Source organism: Delphinus delphis, chromosome 8 (assembly GCF_949987515.2).
Source record: "Delphinus delphis chromosome 8, mDelDel1.2, whole genome shotgun sequence".
Lineage (NCBI taxonomy): Eukaryota > Metazoa > Chordata > Mammalia > Artiodactyla > Delphinidae > Delphinus > Delphinus delphis.
In genome coordinates, this window is record NC_082690.1 from 9,461,900 (window position 1) to 9,479,525 (window position 17,626).

At 47.4% G+C, this 17,626-nt stretch overlaps 1 protein-coding gene across 3 annotated transcripts; it reads right to left on the reverse strand.

The window, feature by feature from the left end:
• Nucleotides 1-567: 567 nt before the first annotated feature.
• Nucleotides 568-14,987, reverse strand: TIRAP (TIR domain containing adaptor protein). Of its 3 annotated transcripts, none has more exons than XM_060017699.1 (5): nucleotides 14,919-14,987; nucleotides 5,190-5,313; nucleotides 4,823-4,981; nucleotides 2,746-3,345; nucleotides 568-1,659 (listed from the first exon to the last, which is right to left on the reverse strand). In XM_060017699.1, the coding sequence occupies exons 3-5, from the start codon at nucleotides 4,887-4,889 to the stop codon at nucleotides 1,640-1,642; spliced, it is 687 nt and encodes a 228-aa protein (XP_059873682.1). In that variant the 5' UTR covers nucleotides 4,890-4,981; nucleotides 5,190-5,313; nucleotides 14,919-14,987; the 3' UTR covers nucleotides 568-1,639. The 3 variants fall into 3 exon arrangements, with proteins under 3 accessions (XP_059873682.1, XP_059873680.1, XP_059873683.1); XM_060017697.1 differs by lacking the exon at nucleotides 14,919-14,987 and adding an exon at nucleotides 14,609-14,700; XM_060017700.1 differs by lacking the exon at nucleotides 14,919-14,987 and adding an exon at nucleotides 6,541-6,697.
• Between the last annotated feature and the right edge of the window lie 2,639 nt (nucleotides 14,988-17,626).

Sequence of the window (17,626 nt, forward strand, 5' to 3'; positions counted from 1 at the left end):
TGCTCACAGGCTCATTGTTTTCAACAGCAAAAAAACTGGAAACAACCAAATGTCCACTTGTAAAAACATGTGCGACTGAACAGTGGTATATTTACATAACGGAATGAAAGTGAATTTACTGCAGCTCCATGAATCAATATGGACACATCTTACAAACATGGCAAAAAAAAAAAAAAAAAAAGAGGAATTTGCAGAATATAACACCATTTATGTAAAGTGTAAAACCATGTAAAAGTTAATATATTGTCAGGGATGCATACATATGTAATAAATTTCTAGAGAAAAGCTAAGAATGATAAATTCAAAATTCAGAATAGTGGTTACTTCTGGTGGGAGTAGGGAAGAGAATGTAAGGGCACAAAGGGAGCAACATGGGGATTGTGAGGTTTGGCTTCTAAGCTGGGTGTTGAGTACGTGAGTGTACACTGCATTATTCTTTAGTCCTTTTGTATGTAATAAGATAATTTGTAATTAAAAATAAAATTTTTTCACAATATATACAAATAGAGAATCATGTACAGTTAAAACTAATATGTTATATGTCAATTCTATCTCAATTTAATATATATATATATACATTTTTTTCAGTAAAAGGAGGAGATATGGTGGGGGAAGAGGGAGAAGAGACACAAAAGTACACATCAGGGGAATCATAAATTCATTTCAGTTCAACAACCAAGTTTTACTAAGAACGGATGAATGAAACTCTGCCTGTCCTACAAGGTAGACCATCGATCTGCCAGAAGAAATACACTGATTCCTCTGAGTGCAGAGGTGAAGGAACTACTGTAAAAGCAGGAGTTCTAGCCAGATGCCTGATGAGGCCCCCATATGTCAGAGCATTGGTGGGTGGGCTTTTGATCCCAGCTAAAGGGTCTGAGCTTTCCTCCTCTTCACCCCACCTGCTCCCTCCCCTCTTCTGTCCCCTCTTCAGACTCATTTCTAGGTGTGAGTCTTTAATGACAGGCGTGCAGTGAAAACAAATACAGGACAGTATTTGTCCTGTAGACATGCTGAGGGCATCTTCCATGCAGCTTTCGGAAGTGAACGACTCACCGGGAGACGCCGGCAAGAGTGTGAGTGTGAAAGACGCTATACCTGTTGTTCTCTCCTGACACCTGTTCAGGGCTTCCGCAGGCAACTGGGAAAACCCCCCAGCTGAGGCGCGCAGTCCAGGCTTCCAGCTCCTTACTCAGGTGAGCCACCTCTTCAGGAGGAAGGCACCTAGACACCAGTGCCCGATTCCAGGGGAAGAAGACGTGGGCACGATGTGCCAGGCTTCACGTCCAGTCACACAGGAGGCAGCGCGTGGGTGACATCTTGGTATCACGCTTCCTTCCACCTCCACTTTCTGGCTTCCCCAGGCCTTCTTGGGGGAGTCCCCAGCTCCCTCACAGCCTTCCTGGGGGAGTCCCCAGCTTCCCCAGGCCTTCCTGGGGGAGTCCCCAGCTTCCCCGGGACCTTCCTGGGAGCCCATGGTTATGGAGGCCACAGACAATCTGATCCCAGGGTCACATACAAAGTGCTGCAAACTTACTCCTCATAACTTGGCACATGTATGGAACCCAGGGTCCTAGGCCCTCTCACTCCATTTCCAGCTTTGCTCCAACTGTCTGCATCCGTGTTGATGTGAGAAGTGTCAGCTGAGGGTCTGCAGATCTGAAAGGGACGAAAGAGAATCACATGGCTTGTCACCCTCCTCAAATCCCAGCATCTCTGTTTCCCCCACATGTCCCTGTCTTCGCTACCTTTTAATCTATTTTACTTCTAAACCCACTGTAATACAAGGCCCCTCCCTGGATACGCTTATGGTAGGCAATTCTTTCCTATTATTTTGTACCTGTTTGCGTTACTAAACCAGGGTCCCTCCTGGCATTTTCCCAGCTCTTGGTGGCCATCTCCAACCTGACCTCAGTGAGAGAAACCTAATACTATTAATACTAATAATGATAATAGTGACTTATATTTATTGAGGACTTGATAACGCGCTAGGCTCGGCCTGTCACAAGTACTTTACATGTGCCAGGCCACGTTCTGAATTTACTTAGTGTACATACTTATTTATGTATATAGTTTCATTCTCATTTAACCAGTGAGAAAACCCAGGCACAGAGCAGTTAAGTAGCTTGTCCAAGTGACACAGTTATTTTCCCAGAGCCTGCATTCTGAACTACAGGCAGACCTCAGAAATACTGCAGGTTCAGTTCGAGACCACCACGATAAAGCAAATATTGCAATAAAATGAGTCACACAAATTTTTTGGCTTCCCAGTGCATATGAAAGTTGTGTTTACACTTTTTTGTAGTCTATTAAGAGTGTAATAGCATTATGTTTTTAAAAACAATGTACGTGCCTTCACAGAGAGCTATATTCAATATCCTATGATAAACCATAATGGAAAAGAATGTGTATATATATATCTATATATATCTATATCTGAATCACTTTGCTGTACAACAGAGATTGACACAACCTTGTAAATCAACTACATTTCAATAAAAAATTGATAAAAAATACAATGTACATGCCTTAATTTAAAAATGTTATTACTAAAAAAAAATGCTAACCATCATCTGACAACGCAGGGTTGCCACAAACCTATTTGTAAAAAAAAAAAAGCGCAGCGTCTGCTAAGTGCTCTGAACTGAAGCCTGTACTAGGCCACACTGGGTGTCTCCTAAAAGCCCAAGTAGAGCAGGCGCTATGGCCGAAGCCCCTTCCCCTTCTCCCTTCCCCGTAACTTACACCGCGTGACAGCCTCCTTGACTTGGCGAAAGCCACCGTCGGGACCCCAGCCGTTCACGAAGTACATGAATCGGAGCTCGGCGGGGTAGGCGGCTCTGCTGAGGCCTGACATCAGGGGGATGGTGCGGCCCTCCGCCCCGGGGGCCTCGCTCAGCGCCTGCAGCATCTGGTACCTGCACCACGGGTCCCGGAGGAAGCCCGGTGTGATGAGCAGCACGCGACAGTGGCTGTTGCTCAGCGCCTGGCACAGCTCGGACACTATGGCGCCGCCGGGGTCTGCGTCGCGAAGCTGCAAGAAGCAGCGCAGGCCGGCAGCGCTGCCCTCCAGGTAGGAGACCAGCTCCTGGGCGGCCGCCAGGTCCTCCTCGCTGTGGCACACGCACACATCATAGTCCTTGCTCCAGCGACCGCTGCTGCTGCTACTGCTGCCGTGGGCGCCCAAGTGTGTCGGTGTCGGTGGCGGGGTGGGAGACGCCTCTGAGCTGGGGCCCAGGGCTGGGGGCCTGTCCGAGGAGCTCGGCTGTGAACCGTCACTGCGGGAGTTTTCTGGGGAGACGGGCGTCTTTGTGGGCTTTCTCGACAGGGCCTGCCTGAACCAGTCTGCGGGGAAGAAGCACTGCTGAGGCCTGGAGCTTTCAGCAGGGGTCTCCTGGCGACCCCCCTCCAGAGAGGAGCCACCGCGGGGAGGAGGTCAGCCCATCTCCCCTGTCCACCTTCTTCTCACAACTGCTGCTCTGCTACTGTGTACATCCCTCAGGACTTGCCCCAAAGTCTCCCTTATCTTTAAAGGTTTCGGGAACACATGAAAACTCTGGCAGCTTTATAAGTCAGCAGGGATGTAATGCCCGCCTGTCTTACCATACTGCATATTCTGAAGGTGCCAAGAGAATAGATCTTAAAAGTTCTCATCCCAAGAAGAAAATAAATCTGTAACTACGTATGGTGATGGATGTTAACTAGACTTGTTGTAATGATTACTTCACAATGTATACGCATGTTGCATCATTATGCTGTACACCTGAAACGGATAGAATGTTGTATGTCAATTATACCTCAATAATTTTTTGTAAAGCTTTTGGTATAACCACAATATGAGGGGGGAAAAAAGGAAGAAAGGAAAGGAGGGAGGGAGGGAGGAAGGAAGGAAGGAAGAAAAGAACTCTGGCTGTTTCACAAGCCTGATTGGGAAAGATGGCTTTGCTCCACGCCCTTCGATTGCTGGTACCCCCCTAGCCTATCCTAACCAGAACTTCCCACAAGCTGACTAGTTGACAATCCGTGAGTCAGAAAGTAGAGCTACGTTAAGCTGGTAAAGATCAATTAGGCCCCAAACCCACTTTCAGCATTGAGGGGAGGTGGATTTAGATTAAGGGGCTACCCACTATGGGAGGGAGAGAGCCAGGGATTGTCATCTGTTTGGCCCTGAGAAATCCTAGCTTGTTGCTAAATGGGTAAAATGGAAATGTGCAAGAGGACCACTCACTGCCCAGGGTACCTGAAGACCTTAGAGCTGAGTGATCCGGGGCCACGCTTTGGAGTGGGGCAACAGATTTGATTGTGGACCTGCTACTTGCTTTCTATACGACCATAAGCAAGTCAGTCTATGTCTCCACTTCCTCTTCTGTAAAATGGGTTCATTTTAGTTGTTGTTGAAGATCAGCGGAGATAATGCAGTGTCTGGCATACTGTGAGTACTCCAAATGGTTTCAGCTCAGCTTCCCCATTTTGACCGGGACAGAGAGTGTGGTGTCCTGGAGGTTGATTTGTTTTTTTCTCTCTCCTTGGCTCCTACCTCTGAATGGTTCAGGGCGATTTAGTTAAAAAGTGACACCCTGTTAAGCACTCAGCACAGTGGTTTCCAGGCTGGGAAGACTAGCTGAGCACACTTGGGAAAGCTGTGAGCCAAAAGGACTGAAGGCTCCCTGATGCACGCCCCCTCACTCCCCACAGAGCCTGTGGGCACTGAAGTCAAAGCAGGACCCCCCCACACCCACCCCGTCAGCCTCCCTGCGTCTCTCCAGGGCCTGTGTTTGGGGGCCAGGCAGCCTCCTGGAATTAGGAGTCTGTGTCCACTCACCAGCCATTTTGCCCAGAGGCTTCTTGGACCTGGAACGAGGAGCTGGCATGGAGGTTGATGATGCCATAGTGGTGGGCTCCAAACTAACCCCATGAGATCAGGCATTGGTAAAGCGGGAGAAGGGAGGGGACCCAGTCTTGACCTCATCCAACATCCATCCTACAAGAGACAGAGAGAAAGGATCACAAAAGCTGTACTTAACCTTACTCCCAGTCCCAGTGGGTGGGCTCTGGCATTTCTTTCTCCCTTGGTGCCTGACAGAGGTTCAGTCTCTAAATCGGTCCCTCATCCCTTAGGGGATTAGGGACAGACGCCACTGGGATCAGGTTGCTAGCTGAACCCCGATCTGTGCAGCCGTCAGACTTACAGAGTATGAGCTCAGCATGACCAGCAGAGTGACTGTTCTCTGCGCCACCTGGCCAGGGTTACATTCGGGATCTGGGGAAGGGCGGCTGGCAGGCAGCTCGTTGTAAGAACTTCCTGTGTAAATGCTGAAATCAGAGAAGAAGGTCTGTTACTATTTGGACAAATAATTATGTATCAAGGTAGACAGATGTTGAGCAGTAGAGAGAGAGCACGTGTAAGAAACCTTGGGGGAGTTTTCCTCCAGGTCTGCCTTCCCCTGAATAACTCCGTCCCTCCATCCACCCACCCAATCTCCCTCCACTCCCTCCCTCCCTTCCTCTCTCCCTCCCTCCCTCAGCTGTACATAGTGGTAAAGGCTGCAGACTCTGCAGGCAGAGGTCCTAGATCTCATCTCTTATGAACTGTGGCCTCTGGTAAACTACTTTACTCTTGCTAAACTTTAGCTTTTTTGGTTTTTTTAATTTATTTTATTTATTTATTTTTGGCTGCATTGGGTGCTCGTTGCTTGCTGCACGCAGGCTTTCTCTAGTTGTGGTGAGCGGGGGCTACTCTTTGTTGCAGTGCACAGGCTTCTCTTCGCGGTGGCTTCTCTTGTTGCCGAGCACGGGCTCTAGCGCGCGTGGGCTTCAGTAGTTGTAGCACGCGGGCTCAGTAGTTGTGGCTCGTGGGCTCTAGAGCGCAGGCTCAGTAGTTGTGGCACACGGGCTTAGTTGCTCCGCGGCATGTGGGATCTTCCCAGACCAGGGCTCGAACTCGTGTCCCCTGCATTGGCAGGCGGATTCTTAACCACTGCGCCCCAGGGAAACCCTAAACTTTAGCTTTTCCATCTGTGAAATGGAAATAATACTACAGCCTGCTCAGCATTACTGTGAAGATTACATGAGACGATTTATGTAAAATGTAAAATGGCTTAGAAAATAGTGTGGGTTAGTATGTATTTAAAATAATCTAGATATTGGAGGGATCTATTCAATGTTATTCCAAATTCTGGAAGGTTTTTGGTTTGGTTTTCTTTTTTTGGTGGGGGTGGGGAGAGAAGGGATTGTCAAACGGCATCTAAATTTATATGGAAATGCAAAGGACCATTAGACGGGCAAAACGCCATGGCCATGTTCTCTTCACACCACAATGACCTGATGTCCCTGATGGTGGAGGCTCTTTCTGCCTAGGTTTCTGGGAGGACATTGTGTGGAGCAGAGCCCACCCTGGTCCAAGATGGAGCCACTGTGTTCTAGTGGCTTCTGAAGATGAAGGGCTGGTGGAGAACTTGGTTCTAGAGCAAGGACTGCTTTCTCACTATTTGATGGATCTACAGAGGTCAAAACAACCCCCTCCCACATCCGGGAACTCACAGAGAAAACGGCTTGTCTGAATAGACGCGCTGAGATAAGAGTTTTCAAAATTTAAAGAATGTCCTTCAATGTTGGACAAAAATGCTTCATTCTGCTAAATGCTGAACACCCTTATGCCAAGCTGATGAAGAGAAGACAAGAGATACTGATGATTCATGAAAATATATCAAAGTTCAAAAAAAAGGAGAACTTCAACTGCAGCAGTAGTGGGTGCAGGGGTGTGGGAGCAGAAGCAGGAGTGAGACGGACTCGGGACCAGAAGCACATTTGAAAGAGCAAAGCAGAGAGCTGCTAAGCGAGCTAAAAAGACGTGAAAAGGGGAACATTAACAAGGACATGCGTTTCTTTTCCTATCTAATATTCTTTGGATTTCAGCCCCTAAGTGGTGAGATTGAGGCAGTGCCTGGTTAACCACTGTTAGGTTTTGAAATCCTTTTCCTGGTCAGGAGTGCTGTTTCTTGACATCTTCATTTCAACCATTCAAGATGTCCTTCCCCTCCCCACCCCACCCCCAGCAGTAGACACAATGTTACTTGCTTTTTATATTATTTAAATCTTTTTTTCAATTGTGTTTTAATTTGAAAATTCATCATTTGGCCTTGATACACTTAAAAACTGGAGAATCATTTGATATTTTTAATGACAGCCTAAAGGTTCAAAATTGACATAACACTTTACTTAACAGATGTAGATAGATCTAAGTTTCAGTTTCTCATTTTATCAAATGACGTGCCCTTTTGGCGATACATGCTGATTTGGGGTAGCTGCCATTTTTCATTGCTTGTTTAAGAAGAAATCCAATTGCCCAACAGCCACTGGAAGTGGATTGGTATAAGCCCTAGTGACTGATGTTATGGAAAAGTTCAAACACAGGAAATAGCATCTTTGACAAAGGATAATTGAGTAAGAATGCAGACCAGTTCCATTAACTGTATACACGGTCTACCTCCTAGAGTCTAAACCATACTGCATTTTCCTTGTTACTTTTTCAGTTCTGTACAGCTGAGGCTGTGGAGCCATCACATTCAAATACGATTAATCTTTACAAGATTTAATAACAGTCTATATCGAGATATGGTCGAGATATGGGAGACATAGTTGTCAGGCAGGTGAGAAGATAATGAACCCAAATCTCCAACTGGAAGCTCTCATCCCTCACTCTGTCTATTCTCTGATTTGTTATGTAGTCACTTTTCCCTGTGCTTTGAAGACATTCATCCAGTAGAATGATATAGACCTAAATACCTACTTTGTAGATAATTACAAAGACTTGATAGAAGATTAGCAAAGAGCTTCTTCAAAAGAAAAAGAGGGCTTCCCTGGTGGCGCAGTGGTTGAGAGTCCGCCTGCCGATGCAGGGGACATGGGTTCGTGCCCCAGTCTGGGAAGATCCCACATGCCACAGAGCGGCTGGGCCCGTGAGCCATGGCTGCTGAGCCTGCGCATCCGGAGCCTGTGCTCCGCAACGGGAGAGGCTACAACAGTGAGGGGCCCATGTACTGAAAAAAAAAAAAAAATAGAAAAAGCAGTAGCCTGTTACCATCAGTGTTTTTAGAATGCTTTTCCAATATTACATGAAGGAACTTAATATGTGAGGTAAATACTGTAAAGTTTCACTGTATAAAATCCAAAGTGTATTAAGTATTATTCAATATCTAACTGGTCTCCAATATCTATTATATAGGGAATGTTCTGAAACCTATGAAGGCGTATGATTATGTATCTTATATAATTCGTATCCCATTTCTGTTAAGCTGGAATCACTGTCCGTGGTGACAGCACAGTGGTCCCCAAAGACATACACATCCTAATCCTCAGAACCAGTGAAAATAAGCTACCTTACTTGGCAGAAGCTGACTTTGCAGATGTGATTAAGGGTCTGGAGATGGGAAGATTAGCCTGGATTATCCAGGTGGGCCAAATGTAATCCCAAAGGTCTTAGAAAAGGAAGACAGGAGGGTCAGAGTGAGAGAAGAGATGTGACAACAGAAGCAGAGGTGGGTGTAGCGTGGGGCTGTGAGCAAGGAAGGTGGCAGCCTCTAGAAGGCGGAAAAGGCAAGGACCTGGATTCCTCCCTAGAGCCTCCAGAAGGAATGCAGCCCCGCTGATCCACTTCAGACTGTGACTGCCACAACTATAAGATAATCAATGTGTGTGGTATGAATCCACTACGCTTGTGGTACTTTATTACAGAAGCAGTAGGAAACTACTACACCATGTTTGATTGTATGTGAGGCTAATGAATGGGGAAAGCATTGAATCTGAGTGCTAAAAACTGGTCTGCTTGGGACTTCCCTGGCGGTCCGGCAGTTGAGGCTCTGCGCTTCCATTGCAGGGCGGGGCGCAGATTCGATCCCAGGTTGGGGAACTAAGATCCCTGCATGTCATGTGGTGCGGCCAGAAAGTAAACAAAAACCGGGTCCGCTTAGAGATTTAAATTGTTTGAGGGAGTTTTTCACTTCTTTGATGGATAAATTAGTATCTACTCTTCATGTGATTTTTGACTTTAAGAACACCGGTTTCAAAGGCTCCAACACTGGCTTCTCAAACATTTGCTGAAACGCTTGTCAGGGAGGATGCGTTAGAACTTGCAGGACAATGTCTGTAAAAGTGCTGCAATTAATTGTTAATAGCTAGAGAGGCACAATACAGTGTTTCTGAGGAGTTACGGACTGTGGTGGACAGACCCTAAGGTAGTCCCGTGTTCATACCTGTGAGTGTTGGGCAGGACCCATGACTTCTTACCAATAGAATATGGCAAAGGTTGTAGTATGTCACTCACATGATTGTGTTATTCTGTAGGGTGTGTGTGTTTGCATATGTATATAAATGTATATACACATCATATACACAGTAACAAGTGTGTGTGTGTATATGTGTATATACATACAATACATACATATTTGTTATATAAGATGTGTATAGGGCTTCCCTGGTGGCGCAGTGGTTGAGAGTCCGCCTGCCGATGCGGGGGACGCAGGTTCGTGCCCCGGTCCGGGAGGATCCCACATGCTGCGGAGCGGCTGGGCCCGTGAGCCATGGCCGCTGAGCCTGCGCGTCCGGAGCTTGCGCTCCGCAACAGGAGAGGCCACAGCAGTTAGAGGCCCGCGTACCGCAAAAAAAAAAAAAAAGAAAAAGATGTGTATATATAAATATAACATATAAATGAATATTATGTACATATGTATGTATGTGCATGGGTGTAGGTGTGGGTGTAAAAATTCATCTTAGCAGACTGGAGAGAGACTCCCTTGCTGACTTGGAAGAATTTCCCATGTCATGAGAGGGCAAAGTGTCAAGGAACTTCAGGCAGCCTCAAGAAGCCAAGAGTGGTGTCCAGCTGATGGCCAGCAAGAAAGCAGACCTCAGTCCTACAACTTCAAGGAGGTGAATTCTGCCAACAAACAACAACCTGAGGGGGCTTAGTAGAGGGTCTTTCCCCATTTGCATCTGTGATGGCACTGCAGCCCTAGCTAACACCTGGACTGCGGCCGGGTGAGACTCCAGCGGAAGACTCAGACAAGCCTTTCACGGGCCCTTGACCCACAGAAACTATGAGATAACAAATAGGTGTTGGTTTAAGTTGCTAAATTTGTAGTATTTGTCATGCAGCACAGAGAATGAATACAGGGACCAAACAAAATGATGGGTTAGAATGCCAGTTCCCGGGCCCCATCCCAAATCTACTGAATCAAATCTCTGGGTGTAAGGCTTGGGAATGTGATTTTTAAACAAGTACCCCAGGAATTCCCTGGCGGTCCACTGGTTAGGACTCAGCTGTCTCACTGCCGGGGCCCTGGGTTTGATCCCTGGTTGGGGAACTAAGATCCTACAAGCCGTGCAGTGTGTCACAAAAAACAAAAACAAAAAAAACCCCAAAAAGCACAAAAGCCACAAAACAAAAAACAAGTACCCCAGGATTCTGACGTAACTAAGGATTGATCTAGTGGGCTGCAGCCGTGGCTCCTAAACTAAGCTGTATATCATTATCACCTAGAGGGCTTTTAAAAATATAGCTGCCCCGTAAATTCTTATTCAATAGTTCAGAAGTAGGGCCCCCAAATCTGTATTTTTTAAGAGCTCTCCAGGTAACTCTGACACAAGGAACCACTCGTCTCGATTTATATAAGCAGTGGAATAATTGAAAATTGCCTGGCAAATCTTGGGATTTGATTTTGTGAAATAAATTTCAAACTACTAATTTTGCTATAAAGTCAGATTTAAGATGGGACTCTAGCAGGCAGAAAACTGAAGTCTTATAACCTGTATTAAAGTAAATCATTGTGCTGAAGTTTTGCTAAATATCTAACAAAGTACATATGCCTTCAGCACTACATTTTGTAAATTCTGAAGATGTTTAAACATGTCAAAAATTTCAAATATATGTGTGAGTGAGTGTGTGTATATAAAAGCACCCACTACTTTATTTTTATTTAATGTTTTGGCCGCGAGGCTTGCAGGATCTCAGTCCCCGGACCAGGGATCACACCCCGGTCACGGCAGTGACAGCGCTGAATCTTAACCACTAGGCCACTAGGGAGCTCCCTCAATTTAATTATATATCAAAAGTATTGTTACTTTGGTTGTTAAAATCTAAAACCTTAGCTGTATTTTAGTCACATAGGAATATATCTTACTGACCAAACACGGAATGTGAAGCATTTTAATTAGTGTTGCTGTATTTTGCAAAATGTAGCAAATTGGTCTTTGGAAAACAGTTCCTTAGTTTTAGAAAACTGCCTTAGTTTTGAAACTATGCCACATGCGTACTAAAGGTCATTTTAAACTGAAATGGTGTGAACTTATTTTGTATTTACTTTGCTGTAGGTCTCAAGTAAATACGCAGGCATTGAATGTAATATAGATTGTGCCAGCAGTGAATTTAATGACGGATACAGTTTACAAATTACGCCTTTATACATTAGTTCCCTTTTGAGCTTACAAAATGACTGCTCTTTATATATTTTTGAAAAAGGCTTTGGGGGGGCAGTTAGATTAAAAAAAACACTAAGATTTTTAAAGAGGAACTTTAAGAGGACTTCCACTACCAGAATAATAAAAACTTACTATAAAGCAACAGTAGGTTTAAGATCCTAGTGGGATATTCGCATGGAGACACATGCCAAGCCATATGTTTAAAATGAGTCTGGAGTTGGAAGAAGGCGGCAGGGCCAGAATTATAGATGCGGTAGTCATCAGCCTGTTTGTGACAATTCAAATCATCTGGGGAAAGCGTAGCATGGAAAGAGACAAAGCATTAAGGAATACCTACAGTTAAAAGACGGAGAGGAGCAAGTTTTACAAGCAGACACATCAGGAGGACGCAATGTTATGATAGGCAAGGAAAGAGAGTTTTGAAAATGAGATGGTGTTTACAATGGTGTTGGTGAAAAATGTCAAATGGCCAGTGAGGATTAAGAAGAAGCATTTGAATTAGAAAATTAGGAGATGACCAACTGCCTACATAAAACCCCACTTTCATTTAGAACAGAAACTAGATTATGAGGAACAAATGATACGCCTGCCAGAAAATGAAGACAGTAATTATACACTTTTAAAGTTTTGCCTGTGAAGTGAAGGGAAGATGTAACATCATAGTATAAATAGAAAACAAGATTTACTGGTTTTTTTCTTTTTCAGGAGATTTGAGTATGTTTATAACACTTTTAACTAAATAGGCTGACTACAAAATAGGTTGACTATCACACGTAATTACTTATTGAAATACCATCCCAAGTTAAAGCGCAATGATTACGTCACATGCTTAAAAATTTAACAGAAGACTGGCATTATTTTCCAAAGAATCATGTCAGAGAACATGAATTGTAGGAACTGATTCATGAATAGTTGTCTTATTAGAGCAAATGAATCAGCAATGTTTAGCTTTAAGAGTCTGTTCCCTACCTTTTTATAATATCTTCATCTTTCATTAGCAAATACTTCATTAATATCTACTTCTGTTCATATTTAACCATAACCAGACAGAAAGTCTTAGTAATGTCTGGGGACCAAAGAAAGAGGAAAATTTGCAATCTGTATCTTCCTAATAGAGAATAATTTCAAATAACTTAAAAGCATGTTGTTCAGAAGTATTTACCAGAAGGAAATAGTAGTAACTCTAGGCTATACAAGTCTATATTCTTATTGGAATACCTGCGTTATTACTGCTATTTGTGCTAGTTTAAAGCCAGACATTTTATTATTTTCACTGGGCCCTTCTTCTTTGTTAAAATCTACCTTCAACTTGGTTTCTTAGTAAGGACAGTGAAAGGCAATCTCCTGAGAGAGAGAAGATATTTTAAAAATACATATCCAATATGTCTCATATCCAGAATATTTAAGAACTCTTACAAACTGGTAAGAAAAAGAGAGACAACCTATTGGAAAAATGGGCACAAGAACTGAACAGACACTTCACAAAAGGATATCCAAAGGCCCAACAGACGTATGAAAAGATGCACAGTTCATTAGTCGCCAGAGGAATGCAGATTAAAACCTCAGTGCAACCCCACCTCCCACTCACTCAGCAGAATGGCTACAATGAAGAAGACAGACAATATCAAGTATTGGTAAGCATGTGGAGAGACAGAACTCATATACTGCCTGTGGGAGTGCAAATTGGTAGGAGGACTTTGAAAAACTGTCTGGCGCTATATTCCGCTTCTAGGAATGTACCCAACAGCAGTGCTAACATATGCTCACCAAAACACAAACATAAGAACGCCTCAGCAGCACTATGTACAATAACCCCAAACTGGAAACAACCATACCCATCAATCCTAGTATCCGGTAGAATGTAGAAATAGTGGTCTATCCATACAGTGAAAAATTACACATCAACGAGAATACATGAACAAGTGCTAAATGCAACGGGGTTCAATCTATATATTGAGTATAAAACACCATACACAAAAGTACATAAGTAGGATCCCAAGTGTCCAAAATTCAAAGCCAAATAAAACTATTTTATGATGTTAGAAACCAGGATAGCAGTTACCCATGTGTGAAAGTAGTGACTGGAAGTGGGCATAAGAGGGCATCCGAGGAGTTCCCTGGTGGCCTAGGGGTTAGGATTCCAGGCTTTCACTACTGGGTGCCAGGGTTCAATCCCTGGTCAGGGCCTGAGATCCCACGAGCTGTTTGGTGCGGTCAAAAAAACTCTGGAGTGCGAGTAATGTTTTATTTATTCTGGGTGCGGGCTGCACAGGAATGTCACAGGAATGTGACACTGGGAAAGCTGTACACTTAAGATCTGTGCACTTTTCTGTGTGGGGGTTGTATTTCAATTTTTTAAAAAGGTTTTAAAAATAACTAGATGTGACTTCCTCTGACAATGGGTCATTCCTGACCCTCCGTGGCCCCTGGGTTAGATGCATCAGCTTGGGGAGTGTGTACTCCATCCTCCCCTCTCTTAGCTGCACTTGTCAGGGTGTGTGTGGTTCCTAGTGCCCCCAGGTAGAGGACGAGGGCTGACTCTGTCCTGTTCAGTGCTGTCACACGATGCCCAGCCCATCGTAGAGGTTCGTGAAATGACTGTGGAAGGGATGGCTCCGTAGGCCTGTAACCCTAAGTAAAGCCCTGTTCTTGCTGAAACACTGTCACAAAGGCCATCAGAAGAGCAGAGGGAGAGGCTGCGACAGAGCAGAGAAGGACGCGAGGGCCTGGAAGAAAAAGAATCTACAGTTCAAGACCGAAGCCACCTGAACCAGGCAGGCTCCTCAAGCTCAAGGAGGGCTCCCTGCACGAACTTCTTGGCGACAGAGAAGGTGACAGCTCTCTCTGGGGGCCTTTTCACCCGTTTCCGCGTTGTGGGTGCTACGAGCGGCCAGGTGAAGGGGCGCAGAGGGGACGGCGGTGAACCGGCCGGAGGTGCCGCAGGGAGGGGGCAAATCCGGGACCGATGACCGGGGACCGGGGACCGGGCCGCTAACGGGGCCGAACGCAGGGGTCCACTGCCCGCGGGAGTCCTGCCGGCCCAGCCGCCTGCCCGCCCCGCCCGCTCGCCTGCTCGCCCCTTCCGCGGGGCCCCGCCACTCCCGCTCCCGCCCGCGCCTCCCCGAGCGCTCACCTGCGCCGGGGTGCGCGGGGCGCTACCTCGGTGCGGCCGGTGCGGGGCACGGGCTCCGAAGCCCGGCGGGCCGCTCGCCCACGGGAAGTGCAGCCGGCCGCCCGCTGCCCCGGAAGCGCCGAGACTCCCGGCCCGCGGCTCCTCCTCCGACCGCCGCTCCCACGCCCCAAGCCCGACCCGAGGGGGCGGCGGCCGGGCCCTCCGCGCCCACTTCCGCGGGCTCGCAGGGAGGTTCGTGGACATCTGCGCAGCTAAGGACCGGGCGGAAGCTTGGAGATAAGTCTTTCCTCCCGAGTTCCCCAAAACCCACCAGGAGAACCTGCAGCCTCGGCTGTGTTCTCTGTCGCGGACACAGAAACTCCTTACTTCATTCATTGAGTCTTCTCGACGCCTTGCCAGGGAAGCGTTTATACCTTTTTTCTTTTTAGGTAAGTGAGGAAGATGATGCCGGACTTTCCCAATGGCCACACACAGTCAGTGGTGAGGCGGAGAGGCCGGCGGCCTTGGCAGCCGTGAGGGCAGCCCCCGGGGCCGGGGCGCCTGGCACGCTCCCCTGAAGTTCATGGCCCAGCGGGCACGGCTCCGCGGGCACTAACGCCTGGCCGAGTGTGACGGGCAAACGGTGGCGAGGCCTGGCTTAGAGTGAAGGGACTTCTTAGCGTCCTCGGGATGTTGATGAGCAGCGTGAAGCACCCAGGCGGGGATACAGCACCTGGCATTTCCCAAGCTTGTTTCACCCCAGAGGGAATGTCAGTATCTTCCTGAGCAGTGTTCCTCGCATGCCGGTTTGGGAAACACGCCTACTGCTGTGCAGGTGAAATGCTGGAGCGTGGAGGTGGTTTAATAGGGCCGATCTAAGATTCATGATCTCCCTTTCAATCTGATTTCCTGCTTTTCTCACCAGCCAGCGAAAAGGAATTATACCGGGGGAGCTCAGGAGTCAGATGGCTGGGGTTCATATCCAGGGCTCATCACGTTAGAGGTGAGACCTTGGGGAAGTGCGGGGCTTGTCGAGGTTCACTTTCGTCATGGAAATGATATCTGGTTCCTAGTGTTGTGGGAAGGAGTAGATGAGATAAAGCCTGTCAGACAGCTAGCCTAGTGCCCAGGTGCTCAGAGTAAAAGGGTTCCTTTTACTCTGCATGGAGTATACCTCCATTTTCCCTGCCCTGTGCCTGTGCTCTGAGGTCCCCTCCACCCAAGATGTCCTCTCTTTTCCCAACTCTGCTCTTCAAAAACCCCCGTCTTCTGACAAGGGTCATTTTTGCAGCTTATGCAGGAAAACTTTTCTTAACCCTGCCCTTCCCACCTTCTTCGCTGAGATCCCCTCTAGGACCTTAAGTATTTGGAACGTGTGCTCAAGCAGCTTACCTCTGTTACAGTGAAAATTCCCTGAGGCCAGGGATCGATCTGGCTCCAGCGGAAGCAAAGAGGAACTCAGGTAAACACACTGAGAGCCAAGGATAGGACAAGCATAGGACAGCCAAGCTCAGTGCTGGGGCAAAGGTGAAGGCTAGGTCCCAGTGTCCCTCGCACAGGGAAGACAGGTGCAAGGGTTAAGTGCTGTCCTGTAGCCTGAATAAAGCCCTGTGGGAGTGCAGAGGGTTCATTACCGCCTTCCTAACAAGCGCAGCATTTGTTGTCCTGGAGGAAGTAGCTTCTGGGGGAGGAGCCAGATGAAGGCCTTTTCCCTCCCGACCAGTAGATAGGGGCATCTGTGCTGAAGGAAGGGTGAGTGGATACTGGGCACCAAAGGAGGCTGCCTTACAGGGTTAACACGGACGCTGGGTTTAGCCAGCTTCATCCTGGCCCCTGGCCCCTGGCAAGTTTCCTGCCTCTCTTTCAGCGTGAGTTCATTGAGTTCATTCCGCATTCAGGTGGCTCTTCCTCTTTTGCTCACCGAACTGGTCCTGGTTCTTCCCCACCCATCCTCACCCCCCAACTCAGGGGCTTCTACTGTTCCCAACTGATGATCGGGAGGTCCACCTCCATCTTTTATGTTTCATTCTTCTCCCCACAGGCCACTTAGGGAGGGAGTGGGCACTTTACTAGCTGTCTCTACTCCCACTCACTTCTCCCTCTGAACAAGTATCCACACTCAACCCCACTGGGTGCATTTCTCCCTGGGGCTGCCCTCCGTAAGGTCCCCACGGACCCTCTTGATACTGAATCCAGCCCTCATGTGTGTGTTTATACCACTGACACTTCCTCCCAGGCTCTGGAGACACCTCACTTTCTGGGCTTTTCTCCTGCCTCTGGCCACCTCTTCAGCGTCCTCATCTCTTAAATATGGCGGGAGCCCCTCCAGCTTCCCCCCGCCCCACACCAGCCCCCTATTCTTCTCCCCTCCCAGGGTGATGCCGTCGTTCTCCTTGACGCCCACATCTCTACCTACAGCCCACATCCCCCTCAGTGCAACCGTGAGTCAACCCCTATTAGATATTTCTACCAGACGTCCTGTAGGCAGAGCCTTAACATGTCCCAAACTGTCCCACTCACTCTGTCCCTCACACTGCTCATCTCTGCGAAAGGCATGACATCCATCCAGTTGTCCAAGCCAGAACCCTGGAGTCTTACGTGACCCCATTTCTCGCTGCTACTGTTGCCTCTCGGGTCCGTGCACCTCTTGCCGTGATGGTGCAGGCCTGGCTGTCTCTGCCACGTGGACTATAGTGACAGCCTGCTGTCTGGTCTCCTGCTTCGGCATCATTCTCTTCTCCACAAGGCAGGCAGGCTGATTTCTCTAAAAGGAGAATCTGATCATGTTGCTTCCCTATTGAAAGCCCTTCAGTGGCCCCTGTGCACAGAAAAGCCAAGGTCCACAGCTGGCTCTTCAGGCCCCGGCCCCGCTGTGCCCCTCACTACCTCTCCGTGACCCAGCGGGGACACACCACCTGAGTCCCTTGAATTTTGCTAATTCTTGGCCCCAGGCCTTTGTATATGCTTTTACCTCAGCCTGGGATCACCCTGCGTTCACTGTGTTAAACTGCTCATCCTTTAGGTTCAGCTCAGAGGTCA